At 37.5% G+C, this 18,407-nt stretch overlaps 1 protein-coding gene across 1 annotated transcript in view; it reads right to left on the bottom strand.

The window, feature by feature from the left end:
• The window catches only part of LOC107663732 (CUB and sushi domain-containing protein 2-like), a gene marked incomplete at its 5' end in the record, with an annotated part of 209,927 nt that overhangs the window by 35,900 nt on the left and 155,620 nt on the right, over positions 1 to 18,407 (bottom strand). The window contains 6 exons of the mRNA XM_016454031.1: positions 1,175 to 1,321; positions 4,435 to 4,623; positions 12,813 to 12,926; positions 15,055 to 15,135; positions 15,917 to 16,062; positions 17,000 to 17,177. Of these exons, the coding sequence (XP_016309517.1) occupies positions 1,175 to 1,321; positions 4,435 to 4,623; positions 12,813 to 12,926; positions 15,055 to 15,135; positions 15,917 to 16,062; positions 17,000 to 17,177 (855 nt within the window). The remainder of the gene's footprint in view (positions 1 to 1,174; positions 1,322 to 4,434; positions 4,624 to 12,812; positions 12,927 to 15,054; positions 15,136 to 15,916; positions 16,063 to 16,999; positions 17,178 to 18,407) is intronic.

Here is an 18,407-nt window from a genome sequence, read left to right as displayed (position 1 = left end):
GGGACATTATGGCATCCTCGGCCCGACCTATGGGCCCTGCACCTCTGGCCGCTCAACGGGAGCCTTCGTGCCTCCCAGAGCGAGTCTTAAACACAATTTTGGAGGCTAGAGCTCCGTCTACGAGATGCCCCTATGCCCTAAAGTGGTCTTTTTTCTCCGCCTGGTTTTTAAACCACGGCAAAGACCCTCTCACTTCCGAATTAGCAGAGGTGCTGTCTTTTCTACAAGAGCTGCTGGATAAGGGTCGCTCCCCATCCACGCTCAAAGTCTATGTGGCGGCTATAGCGGCCTCTCCAATGGCCGTGCAGTTTCACTGCGTGAATGAAATAGGCTTCAGTTCAGGAGAAAAAAGGCTTTTTCCCATATGCATCTTAAGCAAGACGCAGTACTCGTTCCCGTATCTCAGGGAACCGAGGTTACGTTAGTAACCGAGTACGTTTTTAGACTTTAGTCTTTGCAACTTCAGGGATCTTATCTATTCACGAACAGCTTGTAACACTCCAAAGAGAAAGGAAAACTTGAAATCGCACCATATGACCCATTTAAGGAAACTTTTGACTTGTTTCCCGAGGCCACAGGAGGGCGCAATGAGCAAAATAATGCAGCGCATTAATTGTCAATTTAAATAACTGTCTATAAAAACGTGCATAATGTCTAAATTAACATATATAAATCAAATATAATTTTGTAAACTGCATAAACAATTATGAACAAAACAGCATCATTCACAATCTCCTCATCACAGGCAGGCACAGCACTCAATTCAGCATGTGTTCGTGTTTGTGTGAGCTGTCTGCGTCACTCATAGCACGTGCCTATATCGTGCACTATATCGAACATTTTTTATATCGTTATTGATGAAGGTATACCGTCGATAAATATCGATACTGTTTTATCGCCCAGGCCTAAATAGTATTATTTCAAAGTACCTAGTCTTGTTTAAATTCAATCGTCTCCAAGATGCTTCAAGAAACCTTCCTACAAAGCTACCTGAGAAACTATGCGCAAGTGTACCTTGGACAAAAGCTGTTTTAAATGCAAAGGTTTGCTGAGTTTAATTTAATAAATGGATTCATTCATTGTGTTTTGAGAGAACTCCTAGTCCACAGGGAACAGTGGCTTGGGGAAATCCAAATACAATCAGTGTGTTTTGATGATGTGTTTGAATACTCACCGGAGTAACGGATTCGAAAGCCCTTGTGGCTGGAGGTGTGATCGAAAGACCAGTGCAGGTAAACCTTGTTTACAGTGCTAGTAATACTGAAGGGAGATGAATAGTTCCCACTCAGAGAAATGAGCAGTGGACTCTGTCTTGATGGACCTGCAGGATAAAGCAAAGCATAAAGTTCCCATGTATGTGATGCATCTCTGGTGCACAAGCATCAATTGTGAATTTAAAATGCTTAAAATCGGATTTACTAAAAGTTGGAGTACATATGAACTTGAGAATCACCCATAAACATTTTTTTAAATTAAAACAAATAAAAAATAACCCACAACAATTTTTTTTGGTTTATACACTTATATATATATATATATATATATATATATATATATATATATAATATTTTATTTTGAACTGAAAAAAATAACTGCATCTCTCCCTGTCACTATCAGTAGACACATATCTTACAAACTTCAAATTGACGTTTACCACCAGCAGTGATAACAGTGGTGTGTTTCTGTCACAACATAGCCTCTCCACCTCTCATGGTTAATGCTGAGTGACAGGGCTCTGTTCATAAACTTCACTGGCAGTACTTTCAGATCAGCTGAACTCTGATTCAGTCCAGAGGAGTGTGTGTGTGTGTTAAAGGCTATTCCAGACGTCATGTTAGCGTCTGGGCCAAGCTGCAGGGAGGTAAAGGGATCTGGTGTGATCTGGCTGGATTTGGCATGTTGTGAAAAACAAAGTCTGCTTCGTAGCGCAATGGGAGTTGAAAGCATAATCAGCATTGAGCATGCCAGCTCCCCTCAGGAGTAGCTCACACTGCTCCCAGATGACACGCAAATACACACCAGCACAGGCGCTTTATCAGCCTCAGAAAAAAGTGTGTAGCACAATGTGACTCTGTGAGGCCCGGCTGTCATATACTGCACTCTCAGAAAAAAGGTACAACAAATGTACCTGTTTTCTGAGAGTGTGTTTTTGTTCATGTCTTTCTCTCTTTTTTTTAACAATGCTTATTTAAAAAATTTTTTAAAAAGTATTTTCTTTTTTTTTATATTTGAGGTACTACAAGAATAATTAATGTTTTTGGGAGAATTTAAAACTTTGACTAACTTTAACAAAACACAATTGGGAAGTAATGCCCAATACAATACACATTACCGTTCAAAAGTTTGGGGTCAGTATGTTTTTTTTTATTTTTTATAAACTAATACTTTTGTTTATCAAGGATGCATACAATTGATTAAAAGTGACAGTAAAGACATAATATTACAAAATATTTTTATTTTAAATATATTATGTATTTTTTAAACTTTCTATTCATCAAAGAACCCTAAACATATCATGGTTTCTACAAAAATATTAAGCAGCACAACAATTTTCAACACTGACATGGTCATACATTAGTTTGGGGACCATTAATAATATTTTCTTGGGCATCAAATCAGCATTTTATAATGAGTCCTGAAAGATTATGTAACACTGAAGACTGGAGTAATGGTTGCTGAAAAATCATATTTGCCCTCAAAGAAATTAATTTGTTTAAAATATATTAAAACAGAAAATATGGATTTTAATTGTAATAATATTACAGTTTTTGCTGTCTTAGTGAGCTAAAGAGACTTAAAAAAACCTTCTCACCCTAAACTTCTGAAGGACAGTGTATGAACTTACTATATATGCCATATACATTTAATATTAAGTGATGTTTACCTGTTTAACGAATGTTTCACAATATGTAACAAAACTGAATGATTTTCATTGTTTATTAAATTATATTACTGGCTACTGTAATCTTTTTTCATTTGCACTTTATTTTATTCACTTTTTTTTTTTTCATATTTATATATTTTTTCAAATGGCAAAATTTTGAATGCTGTACACTTTTTTAGGGGGGTGTTGCATGACTCAGCCATGGGCCACTTTAATGATGCTTAAAATGTGATGAGCCTCCATGTGTATAAGATGACCCTTCTGACCTGTAATCCACTTCCTATTCTCAGTCTAAATGGGATCACTTTGACCCCAGCAAAGCCACTGACCTAAGACTGGCCCTGAACAGACCTCTGTTGGCTAAAGCAATTTCCTTTGCCTTTTACAAAAGGTTTTCACTGTGTAAAAGCAAAGGTCATCCCTTTTGGCCTCTCTTCAACTGTCTATCTTGCTCAACACAGCAAGGTCACCTGTGAGGTGTATGTCAGTAATTGTATTGGAAGAAGAAGAAAAAACAGCTCTTTGTGACCAAAAACCATGTCAGAACTAGTTTTCGCTATGATGTTTGTACCTTGATTCAATCTTATCATAAAACTTTATTTATTTTTAAGACATTAATATTGTTACAAAATATAACATTGTATAAACAAAACTGTTTTAAACATTGATAATATTAATAATTGTTTACTGAGCAGCAAATCAGCATATTAGAATGATTTCTGAAGGATCATGTGACACTGAAAACTGAAGCAATTGCTGCTTAAAACTGCAATAATATTTAACAATACTTTTTTTTTTTTACTGTATTTTAATCTGGAATAAATACATCCTTTCTAAGCATAGGAGATTGCTTTAAAAATATTAATAACCCAGCATTTTTATATTTTTAAACTATAGTTTATAATATATACATGCATACTTTTTAAAATTGTTTTATGAATTTCTACAGTATAGCTTTTAAACTTACATTTACATTTAGTCTTTAGCAGACACTTTTATCCAAAGATAAAAACCAAAACCAACAAAAGAGCAATAAAATGCAAGTGCTATGACAAGTCTTGGTTAGTCCAATGCACTACACGTAGCAAGTTTTTTTATTTTAATATACAAATATATACACAACACACATATACACACACACACACACACACACACAAAGAAAACAAGTAGATAGAATAGAAAAAGAATATAGAAAGCTAGTGTATTTTTTTTTTTTAAAGAAAAACAAGCAGTTAAAAAACGAATAGAGAGTGCAAGTGATAGAGGGTCAAGTGTTATTTAAAAAAAAGAAAACATATAGAATAGAATTAGAATATAATTAGAATAGAGAGTGCTAGAGTTCGAGGGTCAAATGAAGATGGAAGAGATGTGTTTTTAGCCACTTCTTGAAGATGGCTAAGGTCTCAGCTGCTCGGATTGAGTTGGGCAGGTCATTCCACCAGGAGGGAACAGGTAATGAAAAAGTAAACTATAGTGTACATTATTTATGGATGGTTCGGCATGGTTCTTCATAAAACATCCTTAGGAAAAGCTGTGATAAATCCACTCACCATCAAAGATCTCCAGCTCATCAAACTGTCTGCTGGTCTGGAAGTGTTCAATGGTGAAAGTGATGTTGTAACCTGAATCCACCTTCACCACCCAGGAGCAGGACTCAAAGTGCGGCAGGCTGCTGCCCGGTGACTGACTCAGGATTATTCCCGTGGAGGCTGTCAAGACCTTGTTCATAGGACAGGTAACTGTGAGAAAGACAGACAAGAGGTAGTTCTATACATCAGCAATGGTAGCCGTGACGTAAAACGCTAAGATCTAGCTGTTAAAGACAGCTTCAGAACTATTATACTCAATTGCCCAAGGAATACATGAAAAAAAACCTTTACCAAAAAAACACAATTACAGATCTATAGCTTCATTCAATATGATGCTTCAGATGCAACAGAAAGTGTGCGGACTATTGATCACCCAACAATTCAAGGCCCAATACAGTCTTGCATGTACATGCCTTTGGTAAAGCACGTCGATGATAACACAAAGCACCCCAGGCCAGTCTGTCATGACACTGAGAGGATTGATCACTGTTGTTCGCACAGCTGTAACGCTTGGCTCAACCCCTCAGTCTGCAGTTTCATCTCTCAGTCATTGATATTCCTCAGAGGCCCGCTGTGACATTTCCCCACACTTTTACCTTGAATTATCAGGCGTTATGCAGTGGCCCGTCTTGGGCGCTTCTCTCAAATCTCGGAAGCCTGTCTCTTATATCTGCAGCTGTCAGAATACAAAGCAAGCATCCAAATGCAAATCATAACATAAAAGGATAAACCCTCATCTCTGACACAATTCTATTATTTTGTCTCATTTCTTCCGCATGACGTGGATGACATGGATGAGAGGCCGCGCACGGCATGTCTGAAGCCGAACCCTGTATCAGACAGGAAGGGATTGTTATTATCAAATATTTATGACACTTACGTTTCGGATATGAAATATGGATTTTCTATTACTTGTCTTGCTAAATAAACACGCTGCTGTTTCAGACCTCCGCTGGTGTGAATACGTCACGATTGAGTTGAGATCTGAATGAGATTATCACGACTGAAGAATTGAGAATTTCTAACCTCACCGCTCACCTCTGCTTATCAGAATATCGATGGATGCGGCACGCTAAAACCCTGTAAATAACATGACCCACAGTAAACAGTTTTGCTTCTATATTTGGCCTCTTTAATTGGTCTTTTAGTCAGTCGTTTAGCACCTTAATTGACTAACATTTAAGCCCACGGGTCTGTGGACTGATTAGGATGGACGTTAATCAAAGCAATAATTTCATGCATGCTGTGCACTGTCCGGCTTTACGTGTCAAACCTGAGATAAGTTATTCTTATAATTACATTCAGGTTCACAGTCCAGTGAATTGCTCCGGTGACAATTATTCAATTATAAAAAGTTGCTTTGAGAATTGATATGATGTAAATCACACTTGTGGTTTCTGGTTGAGATTGAGCTTGAGCTCGGCGGATACGCAGGGACGATACGGTTGCTGCTTTGACATGTTTCCTTTACGAGGGTAAAATATAGAGGCTCTGGGACTGGCTACAGGGCTCGGAGGCGATATAAAATCTGAATGCGGTTTCATTGGAGGACAAACATTATCATGGATGCATATCGATGCCCGTTTGAGCCTATCATCACTGCATAAAGCCTAATGCGCTCAAGTAAAAAAATACACCGCCAATAACCTACATCTGTGCATCCTGGAGCTCAAGCTCACAAATTACATTCTGTAAAGTGTGAGCGTGGGTGTTATGGATCTTTATTTGCTGCCGCATACTGCACTTTGAAAGCTGGCTGTTAACCTATAACAAACAAAGATGTACTGTAAAGCAACGAACTGATAGATATGACAAGTCTTTTGCGAGCATGTTTAATATATCATAACAGTTATAGGCCCTTGCTATATTCTTGATATTTACATTGTCAGTATATTCATGTTTAAATCAGTTTATACTGCAAAACAGAGGGCTACATTATATATAATATACTGTATATTCTATGGAGAGGTGGTGCAGGTATGACAATACAGTAGAAATACTGTATATATCAGTACTTTTTTGCTGGAAATTTAATCAGTTTAATGTTTTATGAACTTAGATGTATTGATTACTGGGTGATTTCAAATACCAAATACTATTCTAAATACTAAATATTTAATATTAAATAAAACTTATTTTTAATACTTTTTATACTTTATTATTATATTTTTATTTTAATACTATCATTGTCAATAATGTCTTTAAATGTTTTTAAAAACTCTCATGCTGATGAGTGCTGAATTTATCTGATAAAAAAAAGAATAATATTGTGAAATATTATTACAATTTAAAGTACCCTCTTTCTATTTGGATATATTTTAAACTGTAATCTATTCCTGTAATAGCAAAGCTGAGTTTTCAGCATCATTACTCCATTCTTCAGTGTCACATGATCCTTCAGGAAGCAGTCTAATATGCTGATTTGCTGGTCACAAAATATTTCGCATTATTATCATGTTATGTTAAAAAAGGTTGTGCTGCTTAATATTTTTATGGAAACAGTGATGCATTTTCAGGATTATTAAAAAAAAAAAAAGCATTTATTTGAAATGCATGTATAGTCACCGTTCATTAATTTAATGCTCCTGAATTAGGGCTGCAAAATGATTAATCGCATTCAAAATAAAAGTTTGTTTACATACTATATGTGTGTACTGTGTATATTTATTATGTATATATAAATACACACATGCATGTATATGTAAATATTTTGTATATAAATCTAACATTTTTTTTTTACTTAATATATACATGTACAGTGTGTGTGTGCATTTATATATAAATATACACCGTACACACACATTATGTAAACAAACTTTTATTTTGAATGCAATTAATAGCGATTAATCGTTTTGCAGCCATATCCTGAATGAATGAATGAATGAATCACCCCAAACTTTTGAATGGTGGTGTATGCATGTCATCAGTGCAAAATGTAACACTTGGGTTAAAAGCAGAATAAAACATTGCAAAATAGCTGATATGCTGCATATATATATATATATATATATATATATATATATATATTGTACTAAAGCAGAATCTCTTCTGGCTAATGCATTTCTACCATCACACTACCCAGCCCTAATTCCATTCTGCCCCAACAAAATAGGGGAGGAGCATGACCCTCTAGACAGTATCTCAGACAAAATCCTCATCATCCCAGGCCTTTCACTATGGTGGCACACGGAAATTAACTCGCTCAGGTCGCCCTTATCCCCTAATCCACTTTGAAATGGACTGTCAAAGGCTGAATGTAAACAACAGTTTTGGTGGCAGATTCTGACAGAAGAGGAGAAGGCATGTCAAAACTGCTCCTCTAACAATGGCAGCTGAAGATTATCTACTGTACAAGACGGGCTGGCATCTAAAAAGGGATTTTCAACTGAAAACGTCAACCTTCGTGACAATGAATTGCAAATATGGCCCCCACAGAAATATACATTCAGAAAATGGCAACATACAGCATTAATTTCATGATGTCAAAGAAAGGGATAAATGTCACACGCAAATTGTCAATGTAGGCTTGTTTTCTGTTCACCACAGACAGTTTTCACATAATTTATTATTTGTTAAGCTCCGCCCACTTGGTTACTGTTGCTAGCTCAGGCTGAATGTCCAATAAGAATTAGGTCTCTTCAAACACTGCAATCAATATGAATCAATACACATAATAACTAACGTTCTGTTGGTAGTATGAAGTTAAAATTTTCTTGCCAATGTTTTGCATATTAATTTCATACATAGTTTCACCCACAGCATGAACTTTAAGATTTCTTTAAATATTTGAAAGATGTGAAAAAAATATCCTTTTTTTATTGTTTTATTAATACCCTATTTTTGGATAATTTATGTAAAATTATGTTTAAAACAATTCAAACATACAGATTCTCCACTGACTTTGACAAAAGAAAAGATCAAAAGCTTGTCTGATAAGACGAAGCAGTTGCGAAGGTAGATTATTAGCCAGAAACTTTTGTAAGGGTCAGTTAAGGACTATTTTGTCCAATTACACGTCTAGTTGCTAGTGGACTTTATAATTAATAGGGAGATATTAAATGACTGAAAATAACTTGAATGAGTAATGTTTTGAAACATCTGAAGCTGAAAACATAAACATACACACATTTATTACATAAGCACTGACTGTCTGAAAATGAGGAAGAGCATGATTTCAATATGAATAAGAGATGTGGAGATATTTTCACCATTTGTTAGAATTCAGAAGATGAAAGGCGCAGAAGATAAACCGATTTTAATAGATTTATGTGTATGATGTGTGTTCATGTGAGTTTTCACATGCATTCAGTGACATATATAATACATATCTATGAAAAATATATCATACTGTATATAATACATAAACAGATTAATATTTAATATAAATTCACAGAATTATGAATAAGAGGAAAATGCTGCAAATAATTCTAAATTATTGAATAATATGAAAGAAAACAGCACTTAAATGCCATCAGGAGAAAAAATGCTTTGGGATTTTAATATCACCATGGTGACAGAAGGGTGGAATAACAAAATCAACATGCATGTGTGCATGACATTCTGTGCGTCACTGATAAAAAGCATATTTTATTTAAGTATAAACACAAAGTCTAGAGAGTGTGTGTATGGCTTATGGAAAAGTAGTTACGTGTGAGGTTCTCCTACCCTTAATTTGCATAATGGCATGTGATGCACTCTCAGCATTAACAGATCTATTTTCTCTCTCCAAGTATGAGAGATACAAAAAACAAGAAAGCGAGGGGAACACTGAGAGAAAAAGGGAAGACAAAGCAATGCAGTATAAGTGTTTTTAAATGGGACTGCCTTTATGATTGGCTTTGGCTAGACAGCTTGAACCAGGGTTATCATAACCAGGAAACATATGTGACCCTGGACCACAAAGTCTTAAGTCGCTGGGGTATATTTGTAGCAATAGCCCAAAATACACTGTATGGGTCAAAATTATTGATTTTTATTTTATGCCAAAAATCATTAGGACATTAAGTAAAGATCATGTTCCATGAATATATTTTGTAAATTTCCTACTGTAAATATATCAAAACTTAATTTTTGATTAGTAATATGCATTGCTAAGACCTTCATTTGGACAACTTTAAAGGCGATTTTCTCAATATTTAGATTTTTTGCACCCTCAGATTCCAGATTTCAAATAGTTGTATCTCAGCCAAATATTGTCCTATCATAACAAACCATACATCAATGAATAGCTTATTTATTCAGCTTTCAGATGTATAAATCTCAATTTCGAAAATTTGACCATTATGACTGGTTTTGTGGTCCAGGTTCACATATATAACAAATCAGAAAAAAAATAAAAAAATAACAAATAAATATCAAGCATCTTCTTCTCATCAAGCACTTGTCACTTAAACACAGGGTTGGATTTGAACAGACTGGCACAAGGCTATCATGTTTATGTCTGATTATGTCTGCAGAAGAAACAGGAAGTTCTGGATTGGATTTCTTGCATAAGAGGAAGGTTGAAAGAAGTAAGGAGAGATATTTTATGGAAAGCAAGACATGGTATGATGTATTCAACAAGAGGATGTGACATGTCAGGTACGTACAGAGAACGAGAGAGAGAGAGAGAGAGAGAGAGAGAGAGAGAGAGAGAGAGATATGGGGAGAAGCTGTGATTTAATAGCTGGGTGCACCGGCAGCCTGGATATCCTCTGCATCTCAATGAGCTTTGCGCTCCCTCTACCCATCACTGTCCTTCCTCTCTACTCTTTCAATCCCTCAGTTTTTCTCTCCGTATGCTTGTTCACACTTTCACTTGTTTTTCAGGATCACAGAAAACAAATCTGTCCTTAAATCAAATATCAACATTGTCAACTGTCATTATATTAGGCCAATAATTGCCATTAAATGTAATTATGCACAAGCCATTTTTATTCTTAATATATGTGAATGTATTTAATGTAGTCTGTTTTTTTTTTTTTTTGGGAAGATGAAAGCATATCACTGTCTGTCCATGTTGGCATTTGAACAAATTGGCTAGATCCTACCACATGAAAAGAATGAATCAAAATACCATACAATTTGATTGAATGCGTAGCCTTTGACGTCAACAACAGGAAAGACTATGAAAGGTTACAAATATTTTGTCCTTGCTTTTGCCCCTTTTTGGTACAGTGTAGCCATATGGCAACATATAATTTTCTTTTACTTGAACAAATTGCATTGTTGGAATTAAACGGCAGATTTTGAAGAACACAAATAATAAGCTGTTTTTTGAACCCACATGACATTTGATTTCCTCCTAAATACTGCAAAGTGCTCTATTAAAGCACATTTTTTACAATTCTCATACATCAGGATTTTAAATGCATCTTTGATTAGATAATTAGATGTTGTTACCCATTACCACTGAAGATGAAAACAATATTGAAAAATAAATGATAAAGGTTTGGTCAATCTGAGTTTGTAGTGTATGCAAAACTTGTTCGATTTTCAGTTGTGGTGCAGTTGCCATATTTTCCAAGGTAGTTCCCCTTTTTTTCCCTCAAAAAAACTTTTACTTTTGTTACTGGACCTATTTTATGAAAAAAAAAAAAACATTGTAAATATAACCCATTCAACAATGTGCACTATGTAATTTAAGCGCATTTGTTTTGGTAACTAAACTTTACGCAAGTAAATGGTCACATTTTGTTATTCATGTTTTTCATTGTCTTCCCTGTTGATCCTATCAGAACAGACCTGTTTCTCTCAACAAATGACTGATATAAAGTATAAGATCACTTTCTTCCTCCTCCTCCTCCTCCTGTCTCATTCCACCAGTCCCTCAGTCTTTCCTGTCTCTTTCCCTCTGGGGTGTTTGACGAGGCAGGCATACTTAATGTGACTGACAGCCAGAGGCAGCACCCTGACCAAATGGAGCGGGTGTCAGCTGGCTATGTTGGCCCTCAGTATAAGGGGCTTTTCATATAGCCGAAGCAATTAACTGTCGACACCTAATTAATGTTAGGATGAATTACAAAGCTTCAGAGAGAGCACTCCTCCATGAAGGTTGAGGAGGTACATGTATGGGCCTGCTATACTATATAAAAAAAAATATAAAAAAATCTAATTATGTGTCCTCCCTCTTCACACTGCCCCAAACCTCAGCCCGACATATGCTTAAGCTGGAAATGATAAAGCTCGTCTATTTTTGTTTCTTCTTTTTTCTAAAGGCCTTAATCAATTTCCCACAAATTGCTTCCAGTGAACAAACAGCCCAACTGCTTTTTGTTTACATCATAGATGAGGCCAAACACAGGATGTATGTCTTGATATATAATGAGGTCCAAAATATGAGACCACATTGTAAAACTGGGATTCATAATGCTATTTAAACTGGGAAATAAACAGTTTTAAACATTTTGTTTTAAATACTGTTGATTATATTATTTCTAATGGCAAAAGGTTTTTCAAATAGAAAAACGCCTATTAGAAACATTTTCATTAGTGGTCTCAGTTTTCTGAACTTTACCGTATACATAATGGGACAATCAAACGAGGCCTTTCAGTCAGACCTACTGTATGCAGTGAAGGCTAGTACAGAGAGCTCAGAGAGATAATTCTTCTACACTTAGAGCAGAGAGATAAACATAATGAGGAGGAACTGAGGGAGTTTATGGGAAATGCCATATCAAATCAAATAAAAGCAGCTGGAGGAAAGGTAGATGAGCGTTTAGCATACTCATGGGGTTTGCTTGACAGGCTCTGAGGTATTTCATCCCACCTCTAAGCCAATAGCAATAATGAAGCTTCATATAGCACAGAACCAACTATCATGATCAATAGACCCATCATGCATTGCAACCCAGTGGGGGTGAAGGACTGGTCTTTTGTAAAATGCAGAGGGGGGAAGTCACTAAGAATGTTTTAAAATGCTTATGGTTAGTGAATACAATGCACATATTCACATCAAAGTACTACTGTATGGTGCAACTGTTTAGTGAATTCACCCCAGTGACTAGTTTAACCAAACAATTTAACCAAAAATGAAATAAAAATTATTATTATTTTTTTTTAATGGATATAATTGAGCCTAAATGGACGTAACTGGATTCCACTGACTTCTATTGTATGGATAAAAACAGTTTAAATGCAGAAAGAAGAAAGGATGATGTTTCATGATATCCAAAGCTGGTTTAGGTTAGTTAGGTGGTGGTTTAGCTGGCATAATCATGTCAAAACCCAACCAAATTGGTATTCATCATTAACCTGGTTGACCAAGAGTCTTAGTGGTTAAGCAAAAGAAAAAGACCATATTGGGGACCACAAACACTATCAAGAGATCTTCTGCAAGTCAAAAAAACATTGTAGCTTACTATCACATGAAGGTGGAGGTCCTTCAAACTCAAGATGAGTCCCCAGGCGACAAGTCTGAATGCTGTTCCCATTCAGATGATATCCTGGGAGACATCTGTACCGCACAATATCACCTGTGGAAAGAGAAGGAGTGAACAGATGAAATAGTTATCATTGCTTCATCAATTGTCTTTCAGATGCACGTCATACTTCTGAAATATTATGAAGAACGTGATTTCTGAGGAGCTCGAAACAACAGGAGCAACATCTGGCTGTTCTTGCTGTTGCCTCACTCATGACTTGTTGAAGGCCATGTCCTCTTACAGTCTCGCTTAATGGCTGACAGTGACGGTAAAAGAAAAAAAGGGAGAAGGAAAGAGGTGAAGGGAGACTCGACGTGCCGGCGCTGCATTGCAGTGTAATTAAGGAAGCGCCACACAGCATGGTTTACATTCATAACACCCATCAGCTGCTACCTGAGGGCCGCTCACATCTCAGAAGCAAATCTCCCTGTTGCTACACAAACACTCAGGCACTCTGTGACTCGGCTAAGAGGAACAAAAACACCTTGTGGTTTTTTATAATATAGCATTTAACTTCGCTGACGTAATGGAACACAAGATAGAGCAGAAAAAAAGAGGCTTTGCATGCTTTGAAAAAACACATATAGGAATGTGTTTGTGGCTGTGAGAGCATGCGTTCATGGCCACCCAAACACTGCAGGCTTTGTTAATTCACTGAATTAAGCGAATTATTTGGATGCGGTGGATTATCAGTGATCAACAGTGATTCAGTGCAGGTTAGTGCCAAAGACCATGACTGCTTTAACCCCGACAGAGGCTCTACAAACACTCTCCATTCCAGAGAGATCAAACAACCCTGCACCGACCCGTAACTACCCATTTAGAACAATTAATATCAATGAATGCATTTTTTCCCATGGCAGAAAAGCAGTGCATTGATTTAACAATGGATTTCAGAGGTGACAGAAGCTGGTGAGTCGTCATTAGAGGACCAGTGAGGTCACGATTGCATTATTATTTGCAAGTGTTTTTTTGTGGGCACTCAATTGAAGGTGAAAACAACAGCTTCAATAAATTTTTCAAAAGATTTAGGGGGAACAAAAGTTAATTAATAATAATAAATACATATTAATGATGATAAAATCTAGCATAGGTGCCAAAGCCAAAATTTGTAAATAATAATTTGTGTTTATATATATTCTAATAAAATATTAGTAGCAGTGTTGTTGTTGCTGCTGTAGGTAGAATGATGTAGTTGCGACTAAACTAATATCACTAATTTCATTATAAACAAATATCGGAGTCTACAAATCCTACACTTCTTCAAGCTCTGCTTTTTAGATTCTTAATGAAAATCAGTTTGTGTCCTTTGCACAAAAATCAACAATCAACTTTCAAGTACACAGTACATAATTTCCTGTGATTGTGATTATTATTTAAGTAGCACAAACTACATGTATGCTGCTTATGCACATTAAAAATGTATTCGTAAAAGCACTTCATATACAGTAGGTATATATGCCGAGCATCTGAATTTTTTTCGTCCAGAGCACCATGTGGCAAACCATGTGTGAAATATTAACTACATTAAGCCACAAATAAGTATATTTAAGATTTTATGAGAGCTGGAGTTTCACAGAGAGATTGGATAGCATAGAATGTGCTAAGAAAAACTGCTAAATAATAACAAAACAAAAAATGAAGCAAACTTCAAGCTTAAAAGAAATATTTAGGGCAGGTACATTTTTCAAATCACCTGCTATAGGAATGTGTCACAACCATTTTAAATACAATACAAATATGTATACTTAATAAATAATATAGCTTCTGTCTGCTTTTCCCCCATTTTGTGTTTGCACAAAATGTAAACTCTACCTATGTTCGAACACCATGCACAACACAGCATCACAACACAGCCTCTGTTTTGAATTCTGGCAATGAGTCAGCATATCAGCACGGCCCAATGGGACTGGTAGCCTTGGCATCTGAGCGGTTTTCTCTCCTCAAAGTGAGTTCTCGAGGGGTGTTAGGGGTGGGGGGGAGTTGTGTGTGTGGCTGGCTCTGCTATTCTGGGAACATTATTAATGAGAGCCGCTCAAGCCTGAAAATTAACTGGCAGCATGCGTCTCTGCTCAAAATGTTCCACTTATACTGGGCCAGACCAAGTCCACCAACACAAACGCACACAAGCAGGCATACAAATCAGATTGTAAATGATGTAAAATCAATTCAAACTCACCTATTTTAAATTCTTTACTGGCCATCAGAATTTCGGCATTGGGAATTATGGGAGGTGGCAAACAAAACTGAAGTCTATAGGCTAGAAGAAAGAAAGCCAGAGAGGCAAAGAGAAAAGAGTCAGACATGTCATATTGCACTGTTGTATCCATTGTTAAAGTAAAGAACAGCTCTACATGACACAAAGTGGAACTATTGGGACATCGGTTCATGGGTTTAATGGTTTCAGGGTTTGACTGAATAGCTAATAGCTAATATTCCCATTAGCCCTTGCTGGCAGAGGCAGTAACTAAATTGAAATGCATGTATTATACAAGTGGTCATTTATTCTGACCATTTTTTCCCTAAAGACCATTTATACAAGTTTTTCATTGTATTATAGTAGAAGTTTGACCAGTTCTCATATCTGGAGGGCTCTTAAGTATGACATATCTGTTGTGGTGTCGGTGTTGTCATATAATCATTTTCCTTTGACTCCACTGGTTTGAGAAAAAAAAAAAAAAAAACAGTATTCGGTTTAAAGTACCCATGCAGTGTCCAAATTTTCATGGTCTTGGTCTTGTCATGAACTCAGGTACATTTGACTGGGACTGGAGATCAAGTCTGGTCAACACTGCAGATTCATTTCATAATTCATTCAGACCCTCTTCTTGACTCGCAATTGACCCTCTTTTGGTTTCAGTCTTCAATCTGACTCAACCAACTCAGGTCTTGGCCTGGACTTGGACTCAAATGAGTTGGTCTCAACTACAACTCTGCAATACTTGTTCAGTCACAAACATCCACAGAGTCCTGCCTCAATCAACAAACTGCTATTTAGATGCATGAGAATGCTAATGGTAGCTTTGACTTGGACTAGTTACCTTGGTAGTTGATCTTGAACAGTCCACCTTTCTCAGAATTGCTTCGGAAACGTATTAGAACATGATTAGCTGTGCTGCTTGGCGGGTTGTTGGGCTCTCCCTCTGTAAACACTCCAAGTTTGCGAGCTGTTTCTTGCGGTCCGTCCCTGTTTAAGATTCAATATTAAAATTCAACATATAAAACCCGCTAACATTGCATACTCAGTGCTACAGGAGAACACCAAATGCCTTGTTGCCTAAAAATGCACAGTAAGTCAGATCCCACACATATTGATCACCAGGCTGATTTGAGAGGCATTTCTCTGCATATTGATTACTTTACTGATTTCGGAGACGATTCTAGCCATACTGATTTCCTCTCTGATTTCAAAGACTCTTCTCACACTCTTTTAGGGAGTGCGCTACGTTCTCTCTAGCTCAGGTCAGACTCAGCCTCTCTGTCAAGACGTTGTAAAACTGAAGTCACCATCTACAAGGACATCACCTAGTGGACTTACCTCAATCTTTACAGCCCTCTAATGGGGAGTGAACAACTTGGCGCCAACCTAATCCCAGTTTTAACCATGACCATTCAGCTTCAAAACAATCTGTTAGTGGCTGCCTGAGCTTGTGCTACAGATTACACCCTGTCCTGTGCATTCAGAAAAGCATTTGGTTGGCTAAAGGGAGCGCTGGCTCACTGAAGTGGGGCCAAGCTGTCTTGATGGAGCTTTTCTTGGCTGTTCTGGTTATACTGTACCTCTAGGTTGACTTGAAGTGCATGTAAGAGTAGGGAAAGATCAATGCTTCCTCAGTTAATCCAAACAGAAATTTGCAGTCTCAAGAGAAGCAATGAATTTCGAGAAGATGTGTGCTTAGACTGCAACTTTTGGCCTACCATGTTTTAGGGTGAACCTGAGACAGGGTTCAAAGTCCTTCCTGTATATACAGGCCTCAAGCGACTCACCGCAGAGGCTCATTAATTAATCACCAGTTTGAGCGTGCTATAAATATGTTCCCTCCCCAAAAGGAGAGTGACTGAGAGAGAAAGAGAACCTGACAAGGTGCAGAAGGATAATCGCAATAGGAAGTTTGACAACTCACCAGACTGTGATGAAATCTTGGGGGCCATGGACTTGCAGGAGGGTAAAATTAAGACGGATACCCAGGCCGTGTGCCACCGTAATCAGCCAGCTGCAGTCCGCAGAAGTGGGGTAATCCTCTGGGTAACCGGGGGAGAAGATAGTGCCATTGTCTGATGTAATGTTACCTCCGCAGGGCACTAGAAGGCAAAAATGAACACGTAGAAATGGACAAATTTTTTGTAGCAACAAAAGATTAAAGAAACACCATCACGGAAAGCAGCCTTGCACAGAAATTTATTACAGCACACAGGGAATGGTGGAAAAAGCAGGAACTAGGGCAGGGCGACATGGGTGAAAATCCCCGCTAGGTTCTAAAACACCACTCAGTCTTTCCCAGTAGTTCACTTTCCTTGTCCGACTCCATCATAGAAATCCCTCTTGGAGCAGTGCTTTGCATTTAAATAGACGTGTCCATGTTTCCAATGATTCAAATGAGCCTCAGACATATGAAATCAAATCCCCTTCCTTTCCGTGCTGATCTCATGCTGCTGCTGCCCCAAGTTGGAGGGGAAATAATCAATACGATTCGGCTGGCGAAATAAAGCTAGGCCCATGACTTGTACGCACACGTAAGGACTGTCGTAATACACTCTCGCTCTGACTGTACTCTCAGCAGTTTCTTGCACCGTCAAGGTCTCGCCGTCCCCACATCCCTCCCCACTCGTTCCCGCCCTCTCAATCCTTCCTGCACTCTTTCCTCCTTCTTCATTTCCTCTCGTCTCCGATGGAATGCTGAGAGGGGCGCCTATGTTAATCCCTCACGCCGTGTGCTCTCTCTTGCCACCTTACTTGCTAAATGAAGTATCGATCACAGCATTGATTTAAAAAAACATGCCACGCTATCAAGCAGAAATGCATGGTGACGCTATCGATTGGGCAAAAAAAGTTTAGTAGTGAGGTGGGATGGGAGGATGTGGGGTTGTGGTGAACTAAAAAAGAAGAGAGAGCCATAGATGGAGGACAGGCCAAGTAGGCTGATATGGACAGGTGGGGCAGAGGAAGAGAAAATCGATCAGCTTTCTAATGCCTGGGAGTGGAAATCTATGTACATGACACCCTGGGCATGAACTATTGGTGGCAGCATGTGTAGGTGATAGCCAGGGCAGTAGGGGTGTGAAGTACTTATAATTTTAAAATGTTATTAAAATGTATACTATACTTCTATTAGTTCCTGATGTATGTAATGCAATTTAAAACAACCTATAAAGTGAATTTCAGTGTAAAATGTAATAAGCCACAACTATTCGTGGCCTAATGGATAGAGAGTCGGACTCGTAACCCAAAGGTTTGAGTCTCGAGTCTCAAGTCCGGCAGGAATTGTAGGTGGGGGGAGTGAATGTACAGCGCTCTCTTCCACCTTCAATACC

This window comes from Sinocyclocheilus anshuiensis, unplaced genomic scaffold (genome assembly GCF_001515605.1).
Source record: "Sinocyclocheilus anshuiensis isolate Anshui unplaced genomic scaffold, SAMN03320099.WGS_v1.1 scaffold231, whole genome shotgun sequence".
Taxonomy (NCBI): Eukaryota; Metazoa; Chordata; class Actinopteri; order Cypriniformes; family Cyprinidae; genus Sinocyclocheilus; species Sinocyclocheilus anshuiensis.
The sequence above is the reverse complement of the archived record's forward strand: the minus strand, read 5'-3'. Positions and strand labels throughout refer to the sequence as shown.